The sequence below is a fragment of the Penaeus chinensis genome, chromosome 18, assembly GCF_019202785.1.
Source record: "Penaeus chinensis breed Huanghai No. 1 chromosome 18, ASM1920278v2, whole genome shotgun sequence".
NCBI classification, from domain to species: domain Eukaryota; kingdom Metazoa; phylum Arthropoda; class Malacostraca; order Decapoda; family Penaeidae; genus Penaeus; species Penaeus chinensis.
Genome location: NC_061836.1, coordinates 25,341,004 through 25,356,003, shown reverse-complemented (window position 1 = coordinate 25,356,003; position 15,000 = coordinate 25,341,004). Strand labels below are relative to the sequence as shown.

General features: G+C 48.4%; 1 protein-coding gene across 1 annotated transcript in view; it reads right to left on the bottom strand.

Moving 5' to 3' along the window:
• LOC125034641 overlaps window positions 1–15,000 on the bottom strand; it is a 318,066-nt gene that overhangs the window by 53,073 nt on the left and 249,993 nt on the right. Inside the window, exon 3 of the mRNA XM_047626543.1 lies at window positions 3,531–3,941. Within this exon, the coding sequence (XP_047482499.1) occupies window positions 3,531–3,941 (411 nt within the window). The remainder of the gene's footprint in view (window positions 1–3,530; window positions 3,942–15,000) is intronic.

The window sequence follows — 15,000 nt, the reverse complement described above, 5'->3', positions numbered from 1 at the left end:
GAGGGAAGAGGGAAGAGGGAAGAGGGAAGAGGGGAGAGGGAAGACGGAAGAGGGGAGAGGGGAGAGGGGAGAGGGGAGAGGGAAGAAGGGAGAGGGGAGAGGGAAGAGGAAAAAGGGAAAAGGGAAGGAGGAATAGGGAATAGGGAATGGGGAACAGGCAAGGGGTAAGGGAAGAAGGAAGAGGGAATGGGGAGAGGGGAGAGGGAAGGGCAACATTAGAAGGAAGATTGAAGGGAAAGGGGAGAGAGGGTAGGGGGCTCGGGGAAAGGGGAAAGGGGGAAGTGAGAGGGAGCTCATCATTAGATTATATCCATTTCTTTGAACATTCGGATATACAGCCAGCAATCAGATTCATTGCATGTCGCGAAGTACTGCGGAGGATAGACTAACAGCTAAATATTTCCAATTTAGATAAAGCTTCGTCCGACAAACTCAAGTGACACGAGACTAATAAACCCCTCAACTGCATTTGTAAGTTCCCGCTGTCAGGGATTATCAGTGACAGCCTTTACGTTCACTTCATTTCTTTTGTGTAGCGTGTGCATGGCCCTGTGTTTCCTTGCAGTACCGGGGAGCATATTGTTCCTACGTTTTTTAAACACACTTTTAAGAAAATCCGTTAATGATAAAAGTCAATAACTACAACAATTTACTGCAGTGGTAGTACTCAAGTGTTCATAACTTGGAGGAGATTGACCCCGCTCACTTTTACGATCTTTGGGAGGGTCCAGACGCACATCCCTAGACGATGCGCCTCGAGTCCGCTTCCCTTGATCTGAATCCTACACGCCTTAACCATCCCTCCTTCTTTGTGCTTAAGTCCGCGTTTAATCAATTCTAACGCGAACTCTCCTCCATTCCCTCTCCCCTGATTACTCCTTTCCTCTCAGCTTCATCTCTTCCCCGGCCATTACTTCTCCCCGCGTCAGCTACCTCCGGCCGGCCCTCGTCGCTGCAGGAAGGCTCGTTAACGGCGGAGAACCTGACAAGTCCCTCGTTAAAATAACTGTCCCTCGCGCGGGAGATGTCTCGCCGTTTCAGCCGGGTCGTAAGTGTCTGCCACGCCGCGCCGTTAGGAAGGGGGCAGGGCAGGGCAGGCCAGGGCAGGGTAGGCCAGGGTAGGGTAGGCCAGGTCATGACAGGGCATGGCATGACAGGGAATGGCATGACAGGGAATGGCATGGCAGGGCATGGCAGGGAAGGGCAGGGTAGGGCAGAGTAGGCTAGGGTAGAGCTACCGGGCATGCACAGGTCACGCACTTGCTCGTTCGCTGCAGTTCAAGGAGACACGAAGGAAGAGAGCAAGAAACAAGGAGGCAAAACAGAATGGTTAACACATACAGTAAATAAACATACAAAACATGCAGAGAGGAGAGAGGAAAAGGGATAAAGGGAAGAAGGGGCGAGGAGGAGAGGGAAAAGGAGAGGGGAGAGGGAGGGAGGGAGTGGGAGGGAAGGAGAGGGAGGGAAAAGGAGAGGGGAGAGGGAGGGAGGGAGTGGGAGGGAAGGAGAGGGAGGGAAAGGAGAGGGGAGAGGGAGGGAGGGAGTGGGAGGGAAGGAGAGGGAGGGAAGGAGAGGGAGGGAAGGAGAGGGAGGGAAGGAGAGGGAGGGAAGGAGAGAGAGGGGGGAGGAAGGGAAAGAAGGAGGGGGAAGGAAGGAGAGAAGGAAGAGAGAGAGAGAGAGAGAGAGAGAGAGAGAGAGAGAGAGAGAGAGAGAGAGAGAGAGAGAGAGAGAGAGAGAGAGAGAGAGAGAGAGAGAGAGAGAGAGAGAGAGAGAGAGGGGGGGGAAGGGAAGGGGGAAGGGGGAAGGATAGGGAAGGGGAAGGGGGAGGGAGAGAAAGTGAGAGAAGGAGAGGAGAGGGAGAGGAGAGGGAAAGGGAGAGGGAGAGGGAGAGGGAGAGGGAGAGGGAGAGGAGAGGGAAAGGGAGAGGGAGAGGGAGAGGAGAGGAGAGGGAGAGGAGAGGGAAAGGGAGAGGGAGAGGGAGAGGGAGAGGGAGAGGGAGAGAGGCGGGGCAGAGGGGGGGGAGAGAGGGATAGAGAAAGCGTCTCGAATCCCCGACGGAGCGTCTGAGGAAGTTTAATGGCGGGCAGGGCTGCCGGACAGCCCTATCCCCACGCCCTCTTCATTAGCATTCTTTACTTAATTGGTAGCGACGCTTGATTGCCTATTAATCAACAACTGATGACGCGTACAAACCAACACAATTAGCATCTACCAGAACAATTACTGGAATATTCACAGTCCAAGCTCATTAATTTCATTATGGTTCTTTATTACGTCTACGCAAAAACCATCGCGCTCTGTTGAAATAACGCGCAGCCAATGAAAAGGGAGGGTGACTTGATACTGCCGTTTTATTCCCGGTATTGCATTAGTCGATGAAACAGCAGATTTGTTTTTCATCTCCTTCCATATACTCAATCGCATAAAACCATTTCGCGTTTCCTACCGTTGCAATTATTCCTCTACTTCCAATAATTTTCTTTAATAATGTTAGTCATTAATTTTTTTTCTTCTTCTATTTTCGGGTACTGTCACGGCCGCCATGATTAGCACGTCGAATGACTAACGCTTCCGGCGAAATGAGATGAGGATGAGGGTACGTATTAACAAAGACACTTGAAGGACATGAGGGTTATATCGAGAGAGACAGAAGTAAGGGGTACGTTACATACTGTCCCCGCGAGGAATCGGGGATCAAAAATAAAATGAAGGAAAGCCAGAAGACGAACCATAAAGGAGAGATTCAGTACCGTAAGTATGAGAAAGACAGGGGAGGACATACCGCACGCCCAGACCCGTTGTCCAACTGACTATAGCGACCAGCCCCGCGGCAGCCACTTTCCGAACGCCATGATTCCATAGCGCACCGAACTTAACCGACTGGACGTGAGGCAAGTGCACAACAGGAGAAAAACGCCGTTACATCTGCGCTCATCAAACATTTACAGGCAGTTGCTTTGTATCAGAAAAACTTGCACTGGGTGTCACCTGCACGAAGGAACCTGTTCTCTGAGGTCATCTGTACGGGACGTTACCTGTTCCTATTCTACCTGCAGCGGATACACCTGTGCTCGGGTGATCCAAGTTTTAAGATAAACCCACATTGCCAAAAAATGTAAGCGAGCTGTATAGTTTATTTGTTATTTTTTTAATGTTTTGAAAAATAAAAATTAATAAAATATTTGTATTATGAAAATGACTTCATTGTTTACCGTGAGGATCTTTATCAATAAAATATTACAATAAATACAAAGATGAACTGCGAACATCATTTAAGATTCGGCAGAAAAATATGCATAGGCAACACTTCGCAGCGTCACGACCATTAGGATTTCGCGAAGGACGCAAGGCATCGCGCCCACGAGGGACGACACCCGCAGAACGCTCCCCGATTCACGAACATTACGTCCAATTTGGGCACGTGGCCTTGCGTCGCTCCTGCCACTTCTCATATAATGGAACAAATAATTACAAAGCGGGCGTCCGGGATGAAGCCCCGAGGCACTAGCATAAGAAAGTGTCATCACCTGGAGGCGTGCAGTGCAGCGTTCACACTTGAGTTCCTGCTAGCGAAGGCGTGAGCGTGGGCGGCATTCTGGTGCAGCGAGGGCGTGCTCTTGGCTGGCACCAGAGAGGACGAGGACGAACTGGCACCACCTGGATTGACTAGCGACTCAGCGAAGGAGGTGAGGCTCTCTGCCGACGGGTATCGCGGCAGCGGAGACCGTCTGGAGGAGGCCCGCCCCGCCGAGGACCTGGTGAGGGTGGTGGACTCGGAAGACGCGCCCCGCGAGGAGGAACTGAAGGAGGATGGAGAGGCGCCCCTGCTGGCTTCGGTGACAGTGGCCTCGCCAGAGGAAGAGTCCTGGGAGGCTTCTGCGCCGCAAGTGCTCCCCTGAGGCTGCCACGAGGCTCGGCGATCAAGGGTGCCGCCGCCACTGCGAAGAAAAACAAAACGGTTAATTACAACTCTTTATAATTCTTCTGTCAGTACTTACTGACAACCTATCACGCAGTAATAATTGGTAACAGTGAAACAATACTAATAACAGGGGCAAAGGCGGAGGCGATGATGATGTAATGATATCACGCCAATGAAGCGGAGTCATAACTCGCGTCACAAAGAGTTCCGTCAAGTCTCGCCGGCAGGGAAGGGTTAACGCCACGAGAGGAAGATGGATGAAGTGCCAGTCTCCGATCCCCCAAAGAAGAAAAACGTTCCAACAATGAGATGTTCTGCCCCGCCTCCGCCCACCGCCCATGAAAGGACCTCCAGTAATCCCGTAGCTCCTCCACATCGCACGAAGCCGCCTCCCTTCGCCCCTCCCCTCCCCTTCCCCCACCCTTCCCACCCCCTTCCCCTACGAGTGTGTGAGGATCAGCACCAAGAGACGGGATTAAGTCGCATCTCAGACCATAAAAAAGATCATAGCAGATCATATAAACAACTCCCTTTGTGCCTCCGACCCCGTACTTTCAACAGAAGCAAACCGAGCGAAACGATACTGTCGTCCAAAGGCGATCTATGATTAAAGAAAATAAAAGGCAAGTAACCAATCGCCCATGAAGATAAGGTAATAAAGATGGGATTAAACGGGACAAGTAACCATTTTCTCCTAAGGACTCCCGAGTGAGGAGCGTGAGGACACCGGTGGTTAAAGCAGCGGTTCCTAGGTCCAGGACGGCTGATATTTGCCTCCATATGCTCACTCGCACCAACGCCACCAACCGCCCGGCATTCCACAGCGGCCAAACCTTTCTTGGCTCACCTACCCTCCTGCCACACATCTCTGCCTATCCCACAACTCCCCAGACACGTTATCCCAACTTCAAGTATGCATAAAAAAATCCGATATCCTGTTCATTGTGATAGAAGAAACGCCATCAACAGGGGATAACAATTCTCGAAGGTAACACCCGATAGTCGAGGAAGGCGAAGGTGACAGCCTTATAATTGGCTCCATGACAGAGGCCCCTCACGATCCCAGAGTGATGGAGACCTTATTTCATCCCTCGTTTTCTCTCTTTTTTCATGGACGTCTTGGCAGAGTAATAATACTTTCGTGAATAATAAATACTTGTCATTCAAGAGAAGGATGACAGTAGAGGTAAATATTTACCATTTCAGTACAGGATCAAACTCTACAAAGTTTTCCTCCTTCATTTCTGTTCCAATAAACATTAATATCTCAAGCTATATTCCCTCAGGCTCCTGAAGTATGGCCGTGTTATAACATACGTAGTTACATATTCTGTTAATTAACCCCAGCTGTTTAGTATTCTTTCTCGCACCAAATCACTAGCTTCTTGATATTATCTACTTATAAAAGTCCCTATGTATTCCCTCCCTACACACCGTCTAGCCTTGCCTCTTCTCACACCTTGATCCTCGCCCTCAAATTTGACCGCTAAACCATAAAATCATAAATAGTAAACCAGCTAAAATACATAAGTAAATAATAATGAAGCAGAAAGCCAAAGAATAGGAAAGCACAGCACTTGAAACGAAGAATGGCAGAATCCACAGACGGTTAGTTCTTATTTATACATTATATCCTTAAATAACAGTCTCAGATCAAAAACAGGTCATTAGGATCAACTCACAAATCCTCAGGTATGTACTATATCAATTTCCAACCAACAGGACAAAAATTGTGACCTTAATCCTTTAATACCCAGCTTTTCGGATTTCTACAATCAATCGCAATCAATTTCCAAATCAAATACACTTCACAAAGAGGATTCGTTAATTGCTTTCCCTTAGTGAGAGCAACAGGTAAGAAAAAAGGTATATTCACACGAGCAGGAAGGAAGTACGGACAGAAGAAGCGGGGCTTACCTCCGCCTCGACTCCACACATGAGCCACGAGTCTCCTTGACTTGCACAAAAACCGCCACCCACAACCCACCCATTACCTAGCACTGCCACCACAAACCTCGAGCTGCTTGCCGGGTTTTGTCTGAGTCACTAATGCTGATATTATACCGACGTATGTTGATAATGCCTCGTACTACGGGTGTGTAATATCCTTCTTAATAGTTCTGTAATTCTTATTCTAGGATAATCATACAACTGGTTGAAAAGGCGTTAGCACCGCTCAACGGCGGAAGTGGCGCAGGGAGTGGAAGCGAAACGTGGAAGTGGAGTGAAAAGGAAGGTGGAGCCGGTCATGGAGAGCGCAGTCGGGTAGGGACCAAGGATGCGAAGGGGCACGGCCGAACGAAGCCCAGAGGCACGGGAAAACACGGCACTGCGGACGGACCGGACACAAGGGCGGTCAGAGGCGAAAGGTCCGCACAGGAGAGCGAAGGGGCGTGTCTGTGTGCATGTAAACGTGTGAAACAAACCCCGCCCCCTCCCTCCAGCCTGGCTTGACCTTGATGGCGACAAACATTTTTTAGACGTTATTCCAGGACGACTTTCTCTCTCTCCCAGGGCGACGGAGGGAGCCTTCATTATCCCTCCAGGGCCTTGTGTGTGTGTGTGTGTGTGTGTGTGTGTGTGTGTGTGTGTGTGTGTGTGTGTGTGTGTGTGTGTGTGTGTGTGTGTGTGTGTGTGTGTGTGTGTGTGTGTGTGTGTGTGTGTGTGTGTGTGTGTGTGTGTGTGTGTGTGTGTGTGTGTGTGTGTGTGTGTGTGTGTGTGTGTGTGTGGGCGTGTGTGAATGCGTGCGTGTACATACATATATACATACATACCTACAGATGTTCATTCACATATGTATATATACATATATACATATATACATACAATCATGCATATATATATACATATATACATACATACATACATACATACATACACACACACACACACACACACACATATGTATATACATACATATATATGTAGATAGATAGATAGATAGATAGATAGATAGATAGATAGATAGATAGATTTGTATGTGTATATATATACACATACATATATGAACATATATATAAAAGCCTCCTCGTGTCCCTTCCCAGGCCGACCTCCTTTTACACTGTCCTTGGAACAGCAACAAAAAGGCAGTCATCATCCCGGCCGTAATCCCCCGCCGCCTCAGCCTTCGCCGTCGCAGGCTTCCCACGGCGCCCCGGGATCGATGGGTTTACGACGACTCCCACCGGCCAGCCAGGGAGGGACAGGGGGGGTAGGGGAGGGGGAGAACACCCGCAACTGCCCCAAACCTCCCCCATCATCACCCTCTTCCCTCCCTTTCCTGCCCACTCATACACAATTAAGCGCTAACCACTCATTTCTCCGCGACTTCAACGGCACCTGTTTCACAAGCAGTCCCAACTAGCGCCCCCCCCCCCCCCACCCCATCACCAAGGGAAGTCCCCCTGCTATTACTGCCCCTCCGGCCTAACCGCTCTATCCCTGAGCAATGCCAAGCACAGCTGCCCATGCTTTACCAGAACAAGGTGCACGGGACCTAACCTTCGCCCCGCATGCCATCTGCCGTGCCATCCCCTGCCATCTGCTGCACGGCGTCTCAGCCTCACTTCTTGTATAAAAGCAATCTCTGGAACTGAATCTTGCCACTCTAACTTTTCTGTATTTTATGTATAATTCCATACGCAATTCTTTCCTGATACAAACGCGACATTTTTATAATACCAAAGAGCGTGGTGGCGGCCGGGGACATGATGGAACGAAAAGCACTCGCGCAGCTCAAAGATAAAATCCCTACACTGGGACTCGAGATAAGCCAGCGTTAAACGCCCGGTGAAAATCTCCCGCAGGAGCACGGGCGCGTCTGGGCGCCTGCCCGGCCAAGGTTAGATCGCCGTAATTTCCTGTCGCGATTCTAATCCCTCACGTTCATCGCTTTCCTGCGGGCCGATTACGTCCTCCCCTACACATGCCGCGGGCGGATCGCACGGAAGGGATATCCTAGTTATTTGTGGTCCATAACTCAGTTAAGTCACCAGTCAGGCTCTCCGTGACTTCCGCCTGAGTCTGGAGCGCGGGAGGCGAGTCGCGACTCATTCGAGGCTGATCCTGACTCGGGGATCTATCCGTGTCACATCGCGTACGAGGAAGTTATTCTGACATTTCACAAAAAACTATAATCTTGAACTGACATCTGACAGGACCTTTAGTATTTTAAATCCTCGACTTTGGCATTAGTCCTTGAGCCAATATCAGCCCCCAAATTGTCCTAAATAGGCGTCATTATCTGCTTCCCAAATGAGCATTCCCAAAACAAACCCAGGGTGCAAAATACATAAATAAATAAGAACAGATAAAATCTTATACCTAAGTCGAGGAAATGTAACCTATAAAGAAATCCCAACAGACACGTTTCGTCCGGCGCAAACAATGGCCTCCCAAAGCCCCTGGGAAACACAAGTCGGACATGTCATTCCCCGTGACACTATATCGCGTGAAAAAAAGGTTCACAATGGAGGAGAAAATACATGACAAGCACTCGGGTCTTGTTAAGTTTGAGAACGCCGAAGAAAGGAAGAAAGCAAGGCCCTCGACTCCACGTAATACACGCCCGAGACCGAGCGAAAGGAAATTTACACTATATATGACTAAATTTACGTACGGCTAAACACGGCTCACACAGGCCTATGCACAGTTTAAAAGGAGCTCCAGAAAGCCACACCTTAAACGAGTCCATAATTTCCGGGACGGTTTCTAAGCGTCTAAGACAAGTTACCCGAAGCAGAAAGCTCAATTCGCAACAGCTCATTTGTCTTTGTCACGGACGCCACTAAACACTGTCCTCGGTTCAACTATGATTGGTCGCTCCCTTACCACAAACACGAGACAGCTCGTACATTCTTAAACTATGGCACTATGGAAGGCTGTGCTGATATTATAATGTAAATAACAACGGGACTGGAAAACTAAAAACAGAGAAAAATGGAAAGACAGCTATAACAAAAGCAAACGCCGAGACCTCGAAACAAGTAATTTGCCAGAAGGAAATACGTATGAAAGCAACAAAGCTCCGGCGTCCACAATGCAAGCAAAAAGCTGGAATGTGGGCAGTATCTCACAATGCCTCCTTTAAAAAGTAATAAATGTGCAAATGAGTTTGGGGAGTTAAGCTCCACCTCCCGCAAATACGACCTAGCGAACTCTGCTTGCATCTTTCGGGCTACGTTATATGTCCCTCGTGACGCCGACCGTGCGTTGCGTGCGTTCATCTTGAGCGAGGAAGCAAGAAGGCGCCGCTCGCAAAGGCAACGACACGGGGCAGACGGGGCGAAGTCCGACCCGCACTCGCGCCCTCGCACAGCTAAAAAGGGCTCGGCCGGGCTCTCTACACCAGCCGCTCGCCAAACACGGATCGCGGGCGTCATCAGAGACACGTACGCAACGCCCACACGACGCATTCATGTTGCTGAGGGAGGGGGGGGGGGAGGGTTGTGAAGGAAGGGGGAAGGAGGGAGGGAGAGAGGGAGGGAGGAGGGTGTGGGGAGGAACGCGGCCCAAAACACGAACCCTTCTTCATACACTTCCATTTAGAGAAACATACGCAACTGCATGAACCGACTCCAGCGCATGTCAAGAGCGGGTCTGCATTCGAACAGGCCCTCCACCAAGATCCTCGAGGACTTTCTACCAAACATTCAGACACGACGGAGAAGTGACGCTTCCGTTTGAGGGGGGAGGGGGGGGGGGCGACCGCAAACCCTCCGCACGACATTGCCCATTGCAACGGAAGGAAGTATGTTGCATACGAATTTGCCCATTTTAGAATCTTGCCCCCGTGCGCCCTATTGTTGCAACTTCCCCTTTCGCAGCCACAAATATCGCAGGACGTACATTTTTCCTCCGCTGCGCATTTGCATATCTGTTGTAGTTTATGCAGTTCTATTCGTCACATCAATTCGCCAATTTCCCCTGCACACTTTTCGCTTTAAGTTCGCTGCCCTTACTCGTCATCTTTTTTTATCTATTTGTTTGTTTATTTGTTTCCTTTCCCTCACACCTCCACAAGAACAAGCACTCGGTCATGTCGCGGACGGTGTGACACGCATGGACAACGTTGATGGAACACATGACTTCCTCGCCGTATTTGGTCGCTCTTGTCTGGTGTGGGGGGGGGGGGGGGGGGAGGTGGAGAAGAGGGGGCAGAGGACGGAGGAGAAAGGGAGGGAAAGGGTGAAGGGAGGGAAAGGGTAGGGAAAGGGGAAGAGGGAAGGAAGAGGAGAAGCGAAGGAAAGAGAGAAGAGAAGATAAGAGAAGGAAAGGGAGAAGAGATGAGGAGAGAAAGGAAGAAAGAAAAGACAAGAAATGGGAAGACTATGAAAGAGAAGAGAAAGAAAAGGAGAGACGACAAGGCAAGGGGAGAGAAGAGAAGAGAAGAGAAGGGAAGAGAGAAAATATAGAGGGTAAGGGACGGGAAGGGAAGGGACGTGAGAAGAGAGAAGAAAGAAGAAAGAAGAAAGAAGAAAGAAGAAAAGAAAAGATAAGACAAGGGAAGAGGAGAGAAGAGAAGAGATGAGAAGGGATGGGACAAAAAGAAAAGCGAGAATAGAAGAGAGGTAAAGAAAAGAGAAGAGAGGAGAACATAACGGAATCGGAGAGAAGAGATTCACGTAAATACGAAAAAAACATGATAGGAAAAAGATGGGACACAGAAATAAAAACAAAAAAACGAAAAAAAAAAAACGAAAGAAAACAAAATAGACCGGAGAGATGGAAGAACTCGACGAAAAGGCGACCTAAATAGGTTCTCGTTGCCACCTTATCTTATCCGCACCTTGCCACATACTCCACAGGTGAATCGCTCTCTCACAGCAACAATATACCGATATGCTCATACTTAGTATCCGTCCGCGGGCATGTTTTGGAATGCGAAACATAATAGTAATAAAAATACGTAAATTAATAATACTGATAATGAACAATAAACAAATAGCAGCAACACAAAAAAACTACAATAATAATAATAATAATAATAATAATAATAATAATAATAATAATAATAACAATAAAAATAATACCAATAATAATAAAAATAACAATAATAATAGCAATAACTAAAATAAAAACAATAATAGCAGTAACAATAACAATAACACCATCCACATACCATACCACGCCACACACACACACACACACAAACACACACACACACACACACACACACACACACGCACACACATACACACACCCACACCCACACCCACACACACGCACACGCACGCAAACGCACACAGCAGGTAAACCCCAAAACAGGATCTCACAATAAGTGACAAATTAACTACAACTATACCAGTTATTGTATTGTCATAATGCCCTTGTTATACACCTCCTCATTGCCGTAAATACATAGTGGATCACGGTACATAAAAATAAGGAGAGGGAAAGTTCGTCTATTAAATACCGAAGCGACAGGAAGTAGTAAATAAGCACAAAGACAATGGCTGAAGAGAGAGAGAGAAAAAAAAAAAAAACTTTTGAGACTGAGACCAAGTTCCTCCAACACGAAAAACAAGCAGAGTAACGGGGGAGAGGCTTCGGCAACAAAGCAGAGTCGGTGGCTGGAAGGCCGAGTGGCATAACAGCGTCGGCAAAGGCAGAGGAGGTCCCGAGGGTTCTGGAGGTACTGGAGGTACTGGAGGTACACGGGGGGGGGGGGGGGGGCGAGGACTACAGGACCGGAGGTAGCGGGAGTTCTAGAGGGGGGGGGGGGGCGTACTGGGGGTCAAGTGTTCCTCTGCAGGTCACGGCTACAAACCTTCTTCCTCTCTTGGTACTTGCAGCGGCAGACCCTACCTCGGTGCCCTCCTTACTTCCTGCGATCAACACGCTAAGGGCGCCTTTAGCTTCCTTTCCGACGGACGGAGTTTTTCATTCGGTAGTTTGTTGGTGTGTCTGTGGGGGCGGGTGGGGGGGCATTGGAGGACCTTTGTAGAGCTACATCATCATCTTCCGGTACTCTCCGTATGTCAAGTGGCGTTCGCTACCTGCTCCTAACATGGAGGTTTCTTTAGCCAATTTCTACAAGAAAAGACCTTTACTTTTGGAAAATATCATCCATTAAGGAAACTTCCTTTCTCGGACAATATTATTTAATTCAATTCTAAAATGCAATGACTTTTTTTTTTTTTTTTTTTTTTTTTTTTTTTTTTTTTTGGAAAGGAGGGTGAGTTCCCCCAGACCGCAAGTTCCCTCGATCGGTCTTCCAGCGGTCTCATTATCCTTTCCTTCCCATCTCCTGTTTACCTTTATCATCATTATCTACTCGGATCCCCCTATCACTTTGCCTTTTTTCTTTCTCCTAACACTTTTCCTTTTCCTCTTCCCTTGACTCTTCATCTTCTTTCACCCTTCATTTTCCTTCTTCTTTCCACTATAACTTCGCCATTCTTTTTTCTTTTCGCCTTTCTTTCCTTCCCACCCTCTCCATTCTAGCTCTCCTTGTCACGCGCCTGAAACCGCACTGACGAATACCACGTATAAGACTGGACCTTTCCTATAACCATACCTCCACTGCATCGGGTGAATCAATGCAGGGTGCAGTCTGAGTTGTATATCGAGAGAGAAGCTTCGTCATCATTCTAGCCTAAATAACAAGGGTTGCATTTATTGGCTGCTACAGACAAATTCGAAGCATGTTTTAATGAGACTGTTGAATTATACTGTACTTGCATATTGCCCGATTATCACTAAATCTGACATACCTATCTTTACCTGTCTAGCTAAACTGAAATGCTATTTTTCTTCTTACATATGCAAATAAGTGCATTTACTAATATAGACATGCATTCGCGTTCACAAACAGTATACACAAACCGTAGAAACAAAGGTACGAATGAATATCTTCACAGCACAAGAAATGTATTTGGACCGTTTCGATTATTCGCGAGGAATCGAAATTGAAACACACATAGGCCTACATCTCATAGGGTGTGAAATAATTAATCCATATATAAACCCACCCACCCACCCACCCATCCATCCATCCACCACCATCACCACCCACCCACCCACCCACCCACCCACCCACCCACCCACCCACCCATCCACCCATCCACCCACTACCACCCACTAATTCATTTACTCACTCACTCACTCACTCGCTCACTCATACACTTACTCACTCACACACATCTCTCGCCACTCCCTTTCCTCTGGCGTAGAGGAAAGAGCCGCGAGAACTTGCATTATTCACTGCGACGGCCATGTTTTGTGTACCTGGGAGGGGGAGGGGGAGGTGAAGGCGGTAAGGAGAAGGGGGAGGGGAGAGGGAGAGGGAAGAGAAGGAGAAGAGAGATAGGGAGAGCTAGGAGTGGGGGAATTGAGAGAAAGGAGAGAAGGGGAAGGAGGGAAGGGAGAAGAAAGACCTAGGAGTAGAGGGAAGGGAGAAAGAGAGAGAGGGAAGAAGAGGGAAAATAGCTAGAAGAGTTGGGAAGGGGGAGGAAGGGTGGGGGGGGGGGGGTCGCCTGGCCACAACAATGGGTTCCTTAGACGCTCTGCGGATGTGACATCACTCGTCTGCTCGACCCCCTGTGAAGGCGGCGTGACAACGTCTATATACTCGTCAACGTCAACCTTTGTTCAGTCTCTTGAGAGCGCTAACAGAAAACGAAAGGCTTTGCTAGCGATACTTCTTACCATCTCTAACAGCTGAGGTTCATTCATATAATATATAATATACAGCAATAATCTAAAATAACTGCCGTAATCTCAATTCGTATCAATTTGACCAACTTTTTTTTTTTTTACCAAACTCACAAACAATACAGAACAACAAAACCGAGAAACTCCTACACTTTTAACAACAACAACAACAACAACAAACAACAAAACCAAGAAACAAATCAAAATAAACAGCAACTGCGGTGGTAATCACAGTCGTAAATTCAGGAGAGAAAAAAAGGAGAGGGAGAACCACCGTAGGCAAGGCTGGAGACAAAGTGGCGTTCCGAGCGGTAAACACATGAGAACAGCGCGTGGTCGGCCGACATCACGCACTTTCGGGATAATAATGGGAAAATAAGACCCAGCCGACTTCACCGCCTTCGGAGAGAGAGAGAGAGAGAGAGAGAGAGAGAGAGAGAGAGAGAGAGAGAGAGAGAGAGAGAGAGAGAGAGAGAGAGAGAGAGAGAGAGAGAGAGAGGAGGGAGAAGAGAGGGAGATGAGATGAGGAAGAGAGGGAAATCGGGAGAAGAAGTGGGGAGGAGTAGAGAGGGAGAGAGAGGGAGGGAGGAGAGGAGAGGAGAGAGAGAGAGAGAAGAGAGAGAGAGAGAGAGAGAGAGGAGAGAGAGAGAGAGAGGAAGAGAGAAGAGAGGAAGAGAGAGGATAGAGAGAGAGAGAGAGAGAGAGATAGAGGTAGAGAGAGTGAGAGAGAGAAGAGATGAGAAAGAGGAGAGAGGTGAGATGGGAGAGAGATGAGGAGAGAGAGAGAGAGAGAGAGAGAGGAGAAGTGAGAGAGAGATGAGGAAGATAGGAGATGGAGAGAAGAGGGGGAGAGGGAGAGAGGGAGAGAAGGAGGGAGAGAGAGAAGGAGGAAGAGAGAGAGAGAGAGGAAAGAGAGAAGAGAGAGGAGAAGAGAGAGGAAGAGAGAGAAGAGAGAGAGAAGAGAGAGAAGAGGAGGTATAGAGGAGGAAACTGTACCTATCAGTGCAAGACAGCGTGGGAAAGAAACGGGATTACAAAAACAATATGAGGTTTATAGATTGATGGGTAATATATGCGTTGGTGTGTGGACCATAAGCATGAAATGGAAACGAAAGTGGTGGGGAGAGAGAGAGACGGAGAAGCGGGGGAGGAGGGGGAGAAGAGAGGGAGATGAGGAAAAAGAGGGAAATCGGGGAAGACAGGAAGTGGGGGAGGAGGTGGAGAAGAGAGGGAGAGAGAGTGGGAGGGACGGGAGGAAGAAATAGGAAAAGAGAGAGAGAGAGAGAGAGAGGAGAGAGAGAGAGAGAGAGAGAGAGAGAGAGAGAGAGAGAGAGAGAGAGAGAGAGAGAGAGAGAGAGAGAGAGAGGGGGTACTCAGAGGAGGAACTGTACCTACTCAGTGCCAAGACAGCCTCGTGGGAA